The sequence below is a fragment of the Spea bombifrons genome, chromosome 13, assembly GCF_027358695.1.
Source record: "Spea bombifrons isolate aSpeBom1 chromosome 13, aSpeBom1.2.pri, whole genome shotgun sequence".
NCBI lineage: Eukaryota > Metazoa > Chordata > Amphibia > Anura > Pelobatidae > Spea > Spea bombifrons.
This window is the reverse complement of record NC_071099.1, coordinates 12,409,476-12,424,932: the sequence shown is the minus strand read 5'-3', so window position 1 is coordinate 12,424,932 and position 15,457 is coordinate 12,409,476. Positions and strand designations below refer to the sequence as shown.

The 15,457-nt window shown below is 45.2% G+C and overlaps 1 protein-coding gene across 1 annotated transcript; it reads right to left on the bottom strand.

Moving 5' to 3' along the window:
• Positions 1-221: 221 nt before the first annotated feature.
• Positions 222-13,464, bottom strand: CSE1L (chromosome segregation 1 like). Its single transcript, XM_053453699.1, has 25 exons — positions 13,348-13,464; positions 11,230-11,324; positions 10,915-11,057; positions 9,988-10,089; positions 8,564-8,709; positions 8,362-8,452; positions 8,175-8,282; positions 7,902-7,994; positions 7,260-7,427; positions 6,802-6,931; positions 6,606-6,671; positions 5,734-5,936; positions 5,173-5,257; positions 5,001-5,062; positions 4,694-4,833; positions 4,267-4,370; positions 3,522-3,619; positions 3,214-3,364; positions 2,464-2,672; positions 2,133-2,230; positions 1,946-2,031; positions 1,646-1,727; positions 1,407-1,553; positions 900-1,131; positions 222-816 (listed from the first exon to the last, which is right to left on the bottom strand). The coding sequence occupies exons 2-25, from the start codon at positions 11,312-11,314 to the stop codon at positions 727-729; spliced, it is 2,919 nt and encodes a 972-aa protein (XP_053309674.1). The 5' UTR covers positions 11,315-11,324; positions 13,348-13,464; the 3' UTR covers positions 222-726.
• Between the last annotated feature and the right edge of the window lie 1,993 nt (positions 13,465-15,457).

Genomic DNA, 15,457 nt, shown 5'->3' with positions numbered 1-15,457 from the left:
CTTAGAAGAGAGACCCCCAAAGGCTGCCCAATTTACACAGAACAAGCACTTTGCACCCAAGCCCTGACCCTCGTCTGATGGAGTCTTAGAGCCCATGCAGAAATCGTCAAGTTTTTCCCCCACTTTGAAACAAAACAACTTGGTCTGCGGAATGGAAATGGAGTGAAGGATGCCGAGGAGATAAAAAGGCTCCGGGTGTTGCTACAAATAATAATGGCAAGTTACTAAGAGTTTTGAGCAAATGCTTCTTATTTATTCACAGTTTGGGAAAAAAAAGAAACAGTTAAGAATGAAGATAGAAAAAAAAAAAGGCAGATTCAGAGAATGATATCAAAATAAACATGAGGGGAGGGGGGGAATAAGTGCTGTTACTTGGAGAGGATTCCTAGACGCCGATTAATCTGTACAATAAATTAACTTATTCCCCTGCAAGAATAAGACTCGAGTGAAACAGCGTGAACCTTAAATCCGTTATTCCTCGTATGAGATCGAGCCGCCGACAGGTTACTTTGTGAGATCACTGCAAGGATACGGGGGGGGGGGCGTTTAAACCCCGGTTTGGGGCTGTAGAAAAGAAAACACGCGAGGAGAGGCCGGAGGCCTTGGTTAGCAGTCCGGGACGGGGTAACACTTTGACCATGCAGCTATAAGTGAAGAAACCCCGAAGTGCTTCGCGGCGGCGCGGTTAAAAACGGGCCGTCGAAGGTTTTCTGCGCAGGTCCAGACTCAGACCAACGACACGCTGGCAACCTGAAGATATCCTTGGAGGAACTGGAGCGCCTCGGCGTTCAGACTCGTGCTGATCATGGAGGAGACCTAGAGAAGGCAAGACACGATTAGACGGCTGCGAGAAGCCGCCGGGACGCTGGTAGCGCTCGCATCGCATCTCGGGGACTCACCCGGCCCGGGCACGCGGTGGACAGCTTGTGCAGAGACTGCGCCAGCAGGATCTTGGGGTTGCTGACCATTTCGCCGATAGGGTCGTGTTCCTTTTTGCCGGCGAACGCCAGCTGGGAAAAGGCCGTCTGGTAGCCCGGGGTGTCCTCGATGTCTATGAAGTGCTCGTCATCGGGAATGGTGTCATCTTCGGGAAGCTCAAACAGACCGATCAAAGCCTGTAAGAGCGGAGTCCTGCAGGAAAAGGAAGCGAGGATTTCTGAGCATCATCGTCTAGAGTGTAAGCTTGCGAGCCGAGCCCTCTATACCCAGCGTGTCGGCTCCGCCTAAGCCTGTCATGTAAATATGATAATAGGGTTTTCACAAAGATGGAGTCACTGTCTTAGCAAGTATCTTAATAAATAAGTTCGTTAATATTACAGCCGGGACAGTACCGGTACCCAGTTTTGTGTAAACAGGAAGGGGTTTTTGGGGGGAATTCATAGAATTTCTGCTACACTCGCACTCACCACAGCTTGGTGTACTCCGTGTCCATCATAGCAGGACACTCCGTCAGGATCTTTGTAATTCCAACAGCGCAGATTTTCTTCTCGATCGGCCCGGACACTTTCTGTATTTCCGGGATGATGATTTTCTCCACAACCATGCCGAACATTCTGCGGCCGAGGAAATAAAGACGCGGGGTTAGAAAACACTCACCCCGTTTATATCCAACGGCTTAAAAAAATAAAATCAACCATTCTCTCACTTTGGCTGAATGCTGTCGAACATTTCTTGCAGTGCGATGGCTCCGTATTTCACGCAGTACAGATTCAAAAACACCAAGAAACCTAGAAGGAAACAAACAGAAAAGGTAGATTGCCATTTGTCTAGATCATTATAGCTACGAAGGAACAAAAAAGGCTTTGGGGAGGGGAAAAAAGGCACCTAGACTAGTTTTGAATGACTCAGTTTTAGCATTTGTTTGGACTTTCTGAAAGGTCTTCTATAATATAGATTTATCCGTCCACGCAGCCGCCATAAAGCGGTTCTAATATATAATACTTACTCTTAACGAACTTGGTGGTTTTGGAGTTCTGCAGCCTCTGGAAAAGCACAATGAATATCTGCTTCTTATACTGCTCGAGGCACTCCCTGCGGAACAAGCGGCTCAGATCAGCGGGTGAAAGTAACCTTTAAGCCCAGAGCGCGGAATAAAATCCTTTTTCTACATAAATCTGCACGTTCCTACTCACACGGGCAGGTGTTCGATGATGCTGTTCAGTAAATAAAATCCTTGATGATCGTTGGCTCTGGAGGCGATCAGCTTTTGGAAAACACCAAGCAACCCGGGCTACAAAGCAAAAAAAAATAAATCATGTTTTTCAGTATTTACATTAGTGGGTGGCTGCGGGAACCAAATAATGGGAAGTGGCCACCAATGGCTCTCAGCTAAAGTGTGATTTACCCAATACAGGGATAAACGATGTGGCCCGCAGGAGGAGTCCTCCCAAAGACATGGGCTTTTAATTGCCAAGGTCACATTGAATAGCGCCCCAAGCGGTTATTAAAGCGTAACGTACTCACAATTTTATCAGAGGCGTTTGCGGCTATGGTGGTCGAGCCCCTCTCCATGTACGCCTGCAGCAGCCTCACCAAGGGAGGGATATTCCCCGTCCTCTCCCACAGGATGGGCTGCAGGAGATGGGGGAACAGGGCCATGTACGACGCCGGGATTTCATTTTTGTGTATTTCCAGCAGCAGGGACATGACTTGAAACACATACGGGATAAACTCTGGAAAAAACATAAAATCATACTTGTTTCAACCAGAGATACCATTGAAGATGATGTGTTGCAAACCATAAGGGCTTCTAACGGCATGGAACAGACTTCTATTCCACACGCAGGACGTCAACATTTATATGAAACCCGTACATTACTCTAAAAATGTTCCAAAAGCTGACATTTAAAGCAAAGGCCCACTTTATATCAATACGAACAAAGAAGGGAGGGCGATAAATCCCTTTATGTATCTAAATGTTCCTAACGGGGTACGGGGGGGAAGTTTATTTCAAATGAGGAGAAAACTTACAAGAGACCAGAATCTAAACACTACAGGGTCAGAGTACAAGATGGAATGGAAGGGAGTTTTACTTTACTGAGGGGGTAGGAGATAAGTGGAGCAGCCTCCCAGCAGAAGTGGTAGAGGCTAATTTAAATATGCACGGGATAGGCATATGGCTCCTCAATCTAACGACAGCAAAAAAAGTGGGAAGAGTAGATGGTTCTTACTTGGGGGAATTATTGCCATGTTTCACAGCAGCACCACGCATACCTTGCACGTCGCTCTGTAATATCTCTGTGAAAACGATGAACAGGGCCTCCTCAAAGCTCCCAACAGCGGCTGGGTTTGCTCGGCACGTTATCCGGATAGACAGGCAAATGGATTCAAACAGGTAGTGATTGAAATGAGGTTTACTCGGATTCTATTAGACAAGACAGAAATAAATGCAATTTAAATAAAGAGAAAAGATGCATCTTTCCGCTAAGATACAGACAGCTTGTAACAGCGCTGGTCATTCGGATCTTACAGATAATGTCCAGCCTTACAACAAAGTATAAAAAAGTAAATAAAAATCATACCTTGCTAACTTGCAGCAGTTTTTGGGTCAGCTGAGTGATGACGGTAGGAATATACGGGATTATGGCTTCCTGCAGCAGCGAAAAGCTCCTCATTATTGCTGGAAACGGAATAAACAAACAAGAACTATAGAGCAGATTTATGCAAACGGAGCAAAAAACAAACATAACGCATTTTTCATTTAGTTTTTGGTCCATTCGTTTTCTGACAACGAATTTAGTTTTCTCCGAAATGTGGAGGGCTTTTTCCATTCGGAAACTAAATTCGTTGTCACTCACCCTCGTTCCCTCTCTCCTAGTCTCTCATCCACGCTTGTTCTTCTGCTTCTCCCCATGTCTTCTCTGACGAAGAAAGAAGGCAGAAGAACAATAGGCAAGAAAAGAAGCGGCGCTGCGGGAAAGCAGAACGGGACACAGAAGCGGTCGGCGGAGACGGTAGGGAGACATTGAGAGCGTGAGAAAGAAAAAACGCAAACTAAAATTCATTTTCACTTGTTTTGTTGGGACCGCTCCTCGTTTTCAGACGTACAAACAGCTTAGGTGACAAAGTCCCAAACTGTTATTAACCCCTTGCAATGCAGCCGACGGGGGAGGTTTGATTATCAGATGAACAATGTGATTAACACACACATTACGTATTTGCTTTATTAAATAGGACAAAATATAAAATACAAAATAGGACGATGGCAAAACTCATGCCCCTTGTCCATCTTGGTATTCATTTCATTGCAGCCCAATACGTACAAACCTTTCATGATGTATTCATTTTCCGACGAGGCTGGCGATGAAAGAGCTTTGAACAAATTAGCGAGAAGGATTTCTACATACGGCATCATCTCTGCAACGGTGATGCTGGGATACAAAAGGAAGAGCCTGATGAAAGCGAGGTCGACCGTCATACTATACAACCACAGAACTACTAGAAGGATGTATATGTGGCTTTACTTGCTTTGATTTTACCAAACGAGCTAAAATTTGGAAAATAAATCCGGTCCACAGAACAGCAGATCCCCTCAAACCATTAAGCAATAAACACTTCTTCTTCCCCAGGTACCACTTAAGTTATTTATTAAGCGAAAATAATTGTTGGATATTATAAGACATTGAGGTAATCAGAAATTTAAAATACTCTTATAAAAATATTTATGTCTGCATTCATATAGAAATCCACTTACAGGGTTGAGTTGGCGGTTCCTCCTCTCATAGTGAATAAGCGCTCCAGGGCATGCGCTGCATACGTGTGAACCACTATACTTTCTGCCTGGAGATAATTGATGAGCAGCGGGACAGCAGACAGAATGTGTTCCTTGGGAACCTGACAAGAAAGCACAATGGCAACGTGACAATGCGTAGTATTTATTGGGGGGGGACCCCCAGAAAGGTGCATAATGCCTCAATTTACTGGTAAGATTTCAGAAACGTGGCAGAGGCACAATGATCACATGACCACATAACAGAGAGGAAGCGTTACATTCTACTCACTTGATTCCTGAAAATCATCACATACTTGATCCCGTCTGCCTTCAGCACTGGATATTCATTAACTAGAAAAAAAAAAAAAAAAGCCATGACATTATATAATTATATCGTAAAAAGTCAATACGACGTTAGCTTTATAGCATTTGACGTACAAGCCGGCGCCAGCGTTACTTACCGTTCGCAGACTTTAAATCCGGGAGAATATGGTTAACTAAAAATTCCGTTAAATTGACCAGTTCGTTTGCCTGCGTAATTCCGTGCTGCCAGATAAAAAGCAATCCAGTTATTAAAACATTACTTTTTACGTGAAGTGGTGACATTAAATCTGCCCGCATGCCAGGATATAAGGTTACAGACTTCATCAGACTTCTGTTGGTTTTATTCCGTCACTTCCGGCAGACTTAATTTGGTCACGGCTTTAATCAGGGACACTTCAGGCACTTTAATGCATGTTCCTTTCAAATTTCATATTGCACCTTTTGCAAACTCCATATGTATTTCCACACTTCCCAGCTTCCCGCAGCGCAGGAGACATCTTCCACAGCTGGCACAGAGAACATGAATGGCGACACTCCAGCGCATGCGCAGAAGGTGCTCCCATTGATTTTAATGGGAGTGCTTTCCTGCAACCGATTGGCTGCATTGAGGAGCCAATAAGTGGCGAGTATTGCTTCCACTTTAATCTAAGTAAAATTACTGTAATACGCATGGGTGTTAAGGACAGTACAGCATTTACCTTCTGCGTCTGAGCCTTGGAAGCCAAGGAGGTTACCAAATAAATGGCCGCGTCTTTGTGCTTCCAGTTCACCGATGGATTCTTGGCAAACTCCTGTAGCATTGAACTGACGTAACCAGAGAAGATGTTGGTCACGGGGGCCTCAAAGAACTTGCACAGGCCGCGTACTAAATCGCAAGCTGCACGCCGTCTGGTGTCAATGTCTGATATGACCGACAGAAAAAAAAAGTCACGGCATTAGGATAGTTAGCGAGCTCGCTGAAAGACAATCGTTTATTGAAGTGCGTTGAACCGGTACCTTCTTTATACCTTCTACCGGTCTTTATTAAATATTTAACACGGTAACACCGCGGATCCAGTGCTTTCAACGTGACGCACATTACTTATAGAATGGGAATTGTGGCTTTGATGGCCTTTGCCTGAAGGTAGATGGCGGCCAGCGGTGCTGTAACTGCCTGGTAAGTCTAGATATGTCCTTCCTACATCTTATCACAACATAACTCCATGTGAAACAGAAATAAGAATAATCCCGTAACCTTCACATTTATTTACAGCTATAATTTAGGTCTTCAAATGGTCACTTTATGAGAATTAAAGGGTTACAGACTTCTAAGTTTCCTCTATTCGACTTGAAATTCCTGTCAAACATATTTGCGGACAACCTAGCAGAATTGTAGCTCTCTGGGGGAAAAACTGAAACAATTCCTGCTTTCTAAATATATTTCTAAAGTTAACTAAACCAAAAGACATCTCTCATCCTTAATAAGTTGGCCAAATGTTGGGGCCAAGAGGCTTTGGATAAATACATCCACAACAGCGAAACCTCAAATGCAGTTCGGAAGTTTAGAAGGATATTACAAGAAAGTATTTACCAGATCCCTCCAAGTCCCTTCTTATATATTCCTCTGAATTGTCTTCAAAGGCCTCTTCATCAGCAGCTGAAAAAAATAATGTTATTTTTCCATTACACAGGATAGCCCTTAAAATCCAATTTATGTAGGAAAAAAAAACTCATTTGAGACGTTTCAATGGATCTTTTCCACCGTGACAGAAAGTAGAGTTTCTTACCTCTGAATTCCATGTTTGGAACAATCACCTTTTCACAGATACTGGTCAGCGTGCTGGGATCCTCAAACAAGTTCTTGTAGTGCGGCCTCTCGCAGACAGAAGCCAGAAACTGGATGGCATTGCTTACCAGCTACATGACAGAAAGACGGACGGACACGTCAGATACTAACAGTCATCTGCTACAGCAAGACCAGATATACGTTCTATAAATCAAAACAGGGTGTGCAACGGCAAATAACGCACAAAACTCGATGCCGCAACTCAGTGTGCGGCAGACAAAGAGTATCATACCTGTATATCCAGAGCAATTACACCGAAATAAAGATACAAAGCTTTAGATCGATACACGGGGTTTGCACAATACTGACGTGCATTCAATCTTTGCTTGAGGTGCTCATTAAGCAGTTTGCTATTGATCGGATGCCGTACATCACGCTGAATAAACCCTGATTGTTTACCAAGTCATATTTCACTTCTTGGCCCGTGGTGACCAACAGATTCCAGATAGCGGTGACAAATCGCGGCAAGTACGGCTGGAACTCCTCGTCGTATTTCTGGGCATATAAGGCAGCATTGTCACAGATTTGGGATTTCAGCAGCTCAAGCAAACCAGCCTCCTCTTCATCCTTTAAAGAGGGAGAAAAAGGACTAGATGTAAAATCCAATAGCACGGGTGATGTACTAAAATAATTGTTTTGTTTAGAAGGCTCTGGACTTATAACTTCTCCAGTCCCGAATTCATAACTTTAATCCCCAACGCCTCATCATAAAGATGCAGTTTTGAATGGCACAGACCTATGCCAGCGGAAGGAATAATTATGCAAATCTGGTTATAAAGTTATGGAACCCGCATTCACATAACATACTTAAAACATGTTACAGTTTGTATAAGCAATTTAATTAGCTTATCTAGTATAAAAACAGCTTACTAAGCCATACTGAGTTTATCTCGGGTATTCAATTGTAAAGCAGACAAAGATGAACCGGCGGGTCGGAAAGCATGTGAACGCCTCCTCAAACACACAATCTTAACCGGACAGTAAGGACGTCTGCGAACACCGGGCAATACGGTTATCCCGCTACTCAATGAAATCACTCACTTCCGTTTGTAAAAGTTTGTTGTCCAACGTTAAAAGGTTGTGGAAGTTTGTCATCCAAGTCTCCATGTTATCTTCAAAAAATTCTGGGAGATCCTACACGATTAAAGATATTTTTCACAAAACAAGAAAAAAATTAGATAGATTTGATACAGATTACAAGAAAAACAATATAAAAATAAATAATTGACCCGGTTTAAGATTAATTATTTTTGTTATGTTCTTCCAATTTTTAGCCAAAACAAAATACACAGATAAAAAAAAAAAAAAAAATACCTGGAAGTTTAAACTGTAGAAGAGCTTTGCAATTAGAATCAGAGAGGAAAAAAGGATTTTTAGTGCGTTGACATCATTGGCGTGAGTGTTGCAAAGCTCAATCGTCCCCTAAAAGTGAGAAAAACAAGAATTAAGAAAAGTAAACAGACAAAAAGAATAAATAAATAAAAATAACAAGCGGCCTCACCGTAAAAAGACTGGTCAGAGGTGCGGCAAAAGTGTCCAGTACAAGCTTAATCTCTGTCCATAATTCACTCGATTTGAACTCATGCCGATACCTAGCACAGGGAGACGGCATTATAAACGACGCATTTTGCAACAGACTTGTGTGCGATTATAAAAAGCAGTTAAAATAATTAAAAATGTTTTTTTTTTTTTTTTTTAAACACCTTTTGAACAGAGAGTGAGCGGTGTGGAGGACGCCATTGATGACATGGAAGTCTCCGCTTTGGAAGCGGTTCACCATCTCCGTCAGCAGATCAGGCCATTTCTGTGGGAAGTCTTCACGTCCTATGATACTGATGGCATCACTAAGCTGAGAGAGAGGCATTATGGGTAAAAACATGAAAAACTGAAGTGGTTCAACAGTGGTGAGAAACACACATTATAAACTGCACAGCGGTTCCTTGTGATTATATATTTATAATATGTAAGGGTTCATTTTATTATAAAGACATCACCAGAACCTTTAGAGTAAAGAGAGATGCGCTAACGCAGGGCTTGACAAATTTGTTGTGAATCTAGGCGCCAGGTAAAAACGTTAGGAGCCAGGAGGGATCCGATCATCATCAGCCCACTTACTAAACTCACAGCGTTTGACCTGGAAGCACCCTGGACTTTCAGGTCAGTGCTGTTTTTTTTTTTTTTTTTTTATTAAATTTTTTTTTTTAACTCTTTCGATGCTGATGTTCCATTGGAGCACAGCATTGACTGATATTTAGTCCCCACAAGCTTGTGGGGAAAAATGTTAACCCCTGCAATGCCACGAATGTGTCATACACAAGTGTGGCATTGAAGGGGTTAATGCTGCACTGTCGCTCTCATGGAGTGATCAGGCAGCAGGGGGGTGTTGGGGCTGGTCTCCACACTCATGTGGAGACCAAAGAAGCCTCTCCCCTGTCCCTGAAGCTGCCTCTGGCAGCTGGGACGCAATTGCTGCTCTATAGACCAGCCACTGCAGGGGGGAGTCTCTTTGATGACTGCTGTAGACTTCCATGCCTACAGGAATCATCAAAGGGCTTGTGGGGGCTCATTTTTGCTGTTGCTGGTCTGCCTGGGCTTCCAGGCAGACCACCAGCAGCAGAGCCCCGTACAAAACGGGAATTAACCCCTAAATGCTGCGATCGCGGCATTGAAGGGGTTAACGCTGCACTGTCGCTCTCATGGAGCGATCAGGCAGCAGGGGGGTGTTGGGTCAGGTCCTCACACTTGTGTGGGGACCCAATCAACACACAACCCCCTTCCCTGAAGCTGCCTGTGGCAGCTGAAAACACGATTGCTGGTTTTGCAGCAACCGTGTTTTCAGCCTAAAGGCTCACTCCGTGGGAGTGATCTCAGGCTCCAATTTTTTATGGATGTAAGAGGCTGACAAAACCTAGGCGCCACAAAATTCTCTGTCGCCATGGCGACCTGGCGCCTGGGATTTGTCGAGCCCTGCGCTAACGTTAAAGGAGAACAGCTAACTTCAGTAGGGTGGAAAGATGAAGTACGGCGATCAGAAAATAAAACAAGGAGCGCCGGATCAGTTATAGATTTTGCTTTATCACAAAAATAAGAAGATGAAAGCCGTCTCCCGCGCAGGCTGCGGCATTACCTGCTTCTGAATCTGCTCCGGGCTGCTGAGCATCAGGTTTATAATGTTGGCTTTGATTGCAACTCTGTCAGATTCACAGATCTTATTGGGCTCGTCTTCGATCTAACGAAAGAGAAACAGAGGCCGGTGGATGGAAACATTCACGACTCCTAAAAACAACTCGTACAAACAGAAGGTTACAATTACACTTCTGGTTTTCCTTTTTGGTCCGTTGGTTTTCGGACAACAAATGTATTTTCCTGTCCTTTTCTGTACGGATGAAATTTGCCTGCCTGTTTGTGATGACAGACGGAGACAGACAGGCGCAGAGAGACAGACAGGCGCAGAGAGACAGACAGGCGCAGAGAGACAGACAGGCGCAGAGAGACAGACAGGCGCAGAGAGACAGACAGGCGCAGAGAGAGACAGACAGGCGCAGAGAGAGACAGACAGGCGCAGAGAGAGACAGACAGGCGCAGAGAGAGACAGACAGGCGCAGAGAGAGACAGACAGGCGCAGAGAGAGACAGACAGGCGCAGAGAGAGACAGACAGGCGCAGAGAGAGACAGACAGGCGCAGAGAGAGACAGACAGGCGCAGAGAGAGACAGACAGGCGCAGAGAGAGACAGACAGGCGCAGAGAGAGACAGACAGGCGCAGAGAGAGACAGACAGGCGCAGAGAGAGACAGACAGGCGCAGAGAGAGACAGACAGGCGCAGAGAGACAGACAGGCACTGGAATCGCTCTGCCTCGTTTTCATTAGTCTCGTTGGAGGCCCCTCCTCTTTTCAGATATTCGCACAAAATTAATGAATTTGGCAAATTTCCTTAAAATTAAGAACTTGCCTGAATCCAAAAGACTAATTAGCGCACAATCTAACCAGGATAACCAAAAGACTTTATTCCACATGAAAACAGACCGCGCCGCGGTGACGGAAGGGACACTTACAACTCTCCAGTTCCGCTTGATGTAATTTTTGAAGGTTACAGAAGAACAGACTTTGATGACGTTATCCTGGGAGCGCTCAACCAGCGTCAGCAGGAGCAGCGGGTAGTTCTGATTGCCTTCCACGGATTCCAGGTACTTTTCAGCTGCGTGGAGAAATCGGATATCGCGTTACATTAACTTCACACGATAAACGAGCACCAGTCACAACCCATAACGTCCCAAACTAATGCAAAGTGCGTTTCCCTGGCAACCAGACCGTTAACGAAAGCTCCGCGTCCCGAGGCGCCAAGGCGATGCGCTTCTGCCAGAACAAACCTGGTCGTCTCACGGCTGGGTCCGGGTCGAGAGTCTTCTTCAGATACTCCGTTAAGGCCTGGAAATTGGCATCGCTCAGCTCCATGACGGCAAATCTGGAAGGGATAAAACACACGGCTGTAATGTCTCCCCTCCCCCACTGCATTCAACATCAAACAACCAGTAACCACGATTAAAGGGGCAATCCAGCCATTATATACACACTTTAATGCATGTGATAGCTGATCGGGGCCTTTAACCCCTTCATGACAAAGCCTGTACATGCATGGGCTCATAATGCATTGTTTTTAATGGGCTTAAGGACAACCCATTGTCCTTAAGGGGTTAAACCATTCTCTAAGGCATAAAGTTATCTGCGCATGCACACTGTAAGCGCTCCCATTCATTTTAATAGGAACACTGTCACTGGCTGCTTTATCTGACCGCTGACAAGCCGGGGAGCTGCATTATTATTATTAAAAGTAAAAAAGAAATTTTAAGCTACTTCCACAGTAAGTTAATACACTTTATTTAAAGTGCTTCCCTGGACACTGAAGCGCCCCTTTAAACTCCATTAACCGACGGAAGAAACGGTAATATTTAGATCTACGGAGAAATCCGATCGCCTTTTGGAGTCAAGAAGGAATAAAGCGGCAGAATTAAAAAAAAAATACTGCTTTAATGGGGATTTTTTGCCTTTTTTTGGATAAAAAGCAGGAAGGGTGGATAGAAGCGATGAAGTTGATGGACGTAGGTCCGCTCTTAGCCTAAATTACTGTGACTATCATTTTTTAGCCAGCGGTACCCGAGGTTCGCAAAGTGATGCAGAATAATAGGATTCTGTAAACATTTTATTTTGAAATTCCTAAAGTTAACAAAATTTGAGCATTTGACTATTTTAACATACCGGTCAAATAACTCTTTATATATAATGAACGGCAGCAAGGACTCGGACCCTCACTGCTAAATACAGGGATGGAGTGCATGGAACATATAATAAATATAAATAACTATAATAAAATAACAGGGAAAAAAATGTATATTTAGAGACCTTAATAAGTAGAGAAATTGGAAATTATTGGAAAAACAATTAAAACCCTGAAGAGCAGGAATTTCAGGCAGTAAACTCATTCCTCCCTTCTCTGCCTGGAGGCAGAGCGCCGCTGGACCTGACAGCAGGGACACAGATGCAGGTGCCCACTATCAGGGCAATTAAGCGGGCAGAATTACGGTTGGTTTGGGACCTGCCTCTCCGTTCGCTTTCAAAAGTCCCAGCAGCAGTGTCCTTAACATGAGGTCACAGGAAGGTACTGATGTCACTAAATGTGATGATTACATCACACGAGCTGCAAGGCTTCTGATAAAATACATTTATTGCCATGTGTTTAATAGGTCTGATTTACGTCCGCAGCATTACAAGATGAACGGGACGGAGCCTTCGCTACGTAACAGGCACCCGAAAGCAGGATGGGGAGGAATAAGTTAAATCGTTACGTGGAGAAGGTATTGCTTTGTTGGAAACTGACAGGCGGAGTTAAATAAAAGAGACTAACGAATCGCACAATAATTCACCAAATACATTTATTGGAAAGAGCCAAAAAGCATTAAATAAAAAAAAATATATATATAAAAACACTAGCTGCTAGGATTTCCACGATAACCCCAGGGCCCCTGAGGGACAGTCACGGGGCCCACATGTCCTGCCTGTCACCCTGACTGCCCCGTCCCTATGAACTTCCTAAATGAGCTGACCCCCAAATATTAACCCTTCAATAGCCCATTATAAAAACTCTATGAAAACTTGACTTGCTATTAAATAGACACTTGAGCCACCTGCATTCAAGCAGGGATGTCAGCCGTAATATACTGGGGGCAAAAGCACCCACTGGGAGTCTTATATATGATCACGGGGAAGGGGGACATGAATGAGTCAGAATGTGGGACCATCAGAATCTGCCCCTACACCAGGATGGGGGTAGCTGGCGGGGTGTCACGGTGCTCTCCCTGGGCTCAATCTCGCGTCTGACATGCCCGCTCACGCTGTACCGAGTCACTGCAGTGGCCTAGGCGTCCCCACGCACCTCAGACACGACCTGTCCTCGCACGGACCAGTCCCCTCGCTGCCCCCGGCTCGGTTACCTGTCTGCGAGGAGGTAGGAACAACAAGCGGAAATCTGTTAAGGCCTCAAGTTAGCGGCACAGCCTCCCCTGTACCTCACATTCAAACTCCAGCAAAATGGCGCGCCGGACGAAGTACGCAAGCGCACTGCATGTAACCCTGCCATTGTTACACGCATGCGCAATGCGCGCATCCCGCCCCGCCTACCGCGAATGCGCATTTCACTTTGCCCTGCCGTATACGCATGCGCAAAGCGATAGTTTTCTGTCCCTTGGCCGTTGTAGCACATAGTTGAGCCGCTATGTGGCCCTCTTCGCTGGGTCACGTGTATTTGAGGGCCAACTGAGATCGTTGCTATCTCCCTGCGAAGTATCCTTGTTTAGTTGGGCCAGTCCTTATGTGGACCATTAGACCCCCATTGCCCCTCTCTCCTCCCCTGATGCCCCTCTTTTCTAGGCTATCAGAATGTTTAATGTGTATGAGGGTATCGCAGGGTTCTACAGCCCTAAAAGCCCCGATAATGTGTATAGAAACAGCAGGAAATGGCTTTATAAATTAAACAGGGTAAATAAACCCCATTTTTCTTCTAATTGCCCCACTCAGTTACACAAATACCCAGCAATAGGGCATAAAGTCACATAAAAGCCCCCATGGGAGGCGCAAATTGATGGCTTCATTAAGCCGGATGGCGTGTAGTGGGCAGTCCTGGCCGCGTCCCGCAAGGGAAGGCTCCAGGTAGCCGGAGCTGAGAAGTTCCCAGGTATGGGCGTGATGTCAGACAGGGCTGTTTTTAGGGACAGATCTGGGGGGGGGGGCTCAGAGAATTGATAGATTCTGGAATAAAGGGGAAAGTCCCGTATTCCTGACTTAACTCTTTATGTACCTAATTTAGAAGAGAAGGAGGTGTGTGCCTATGTACGTGTCTGGATATGTTAGCGTGTGTCTATGTACGTGTCTGGATATGTTGGCGTGTGTCTATGTACGTGTCTGGATATGTTGGCGTGTGTCTAGCGGTGTACGTTAGCATGAGTGTCTGGATATGTTGTGAGTTTCTGGAGGGGTGTCTGTGTTAGTCTGAGTGCCCCTCCTGAAATCCGCCACGGCTGGGACTTACTTTAATGTTTGCGGCCATCTGGAAATCTTTTCATTTCACTCCGACGTCATGATGTAATTCTGACACCATGATGTCATTCTGATGCGTACAAAAAGAAGAAAATGCTAATAGGATCCACGGAAACCGCTCCAAGGAATGAAGAGCTGAGAGGGGTGGTAATTTGGTTGCTGTGAATGGCGCGTGTGCATGTGTGGGTAAGGGAGAGCGCGTGTGCATGTGTGGGTAAGGGAGAGCGCGTGTGCATGTGTGGGTAAGGGAAAGCGCGTGTGCATGTGTGGGTAAGGGAAAGCGCGTGTGCATGTGTGGGTAAGGGAGAGCGCGTGTGCATGTGTGGGTAAGGGAGAGCGCGTGTGCATGTGTGGGTAAGGGAGAGCGCGTGTGCATGTGTGGGTAAGGGAGAGCGCGTGTGCATGTGTGGGTAAGGGAGAGCGCGTGTGCATGTGTGGGTAAGGGAGAGTGCGTGTGTGGGTAAGGGAGAGTTGGTGTTTGCATGTATGGGTAAGGGAGAGTTGGTCACCTGTATTTAAGCAGGAACATTATAGGGGATATAGAAAAGCACCAGTCAGGATTCTTAAATATCATCAAACCAAAAGAAAATATAAATGAGTCGGCTCCAGACTGTGAGACCCCAAGAATCTGCCCTTTTACCCAAAGACCAGGGTATAAACCCCTGAAAATCTGCCCATACACTATGAGATTGTAGGGGGGGGGTGCTGCAACAACCTGAAAATCTGCCTGTAATTCCACGACCCAGAGATAGCGATAAATCCCCTGAAAATCTGCCCATCCACCCCAGAAGTTCAAGTATGATGTCATCGTGTTGTGTCCATCAGCATCGTTTCCTAATAACCATATAACACTCAGGCACCAGAATAGCATTTTCCCAACTAAATTAGGGCAGTTGGCAAGAATGACCAGAAGATTCCGCCCCAGATGACGTCATCAATAACCAACGCCACCTCATAATTATTTATCATAACCACATTAAATTAAAAACATTAAATCAGAATCATCGT

Bases quoted from the DNA above. Each gene is read 5' to 3' on its own strand.
- CSE1L (XM_053453699.1), bottom strand. From the start codon at position 11,314: ATGGAGCTGAGCGATGCCAATTTCCAGGCCTTAACGGAGTATCTGAAG. The intron at 11,058-11,229 runs GTTTGTTCTGGC...TTCTCCACGCAG, and splicing joins CCCAGCCGTGAGACGACCAG to CTGAAAAGTACCTGGAATCC. The intron at 10,090-10,914 runs GTAAGTGTCCCT...CTCTTTCGTTAG, and splicing joins TCAAGCGGAACTGGAGAGTT to ATCGAAGACGAGCCCAATAA.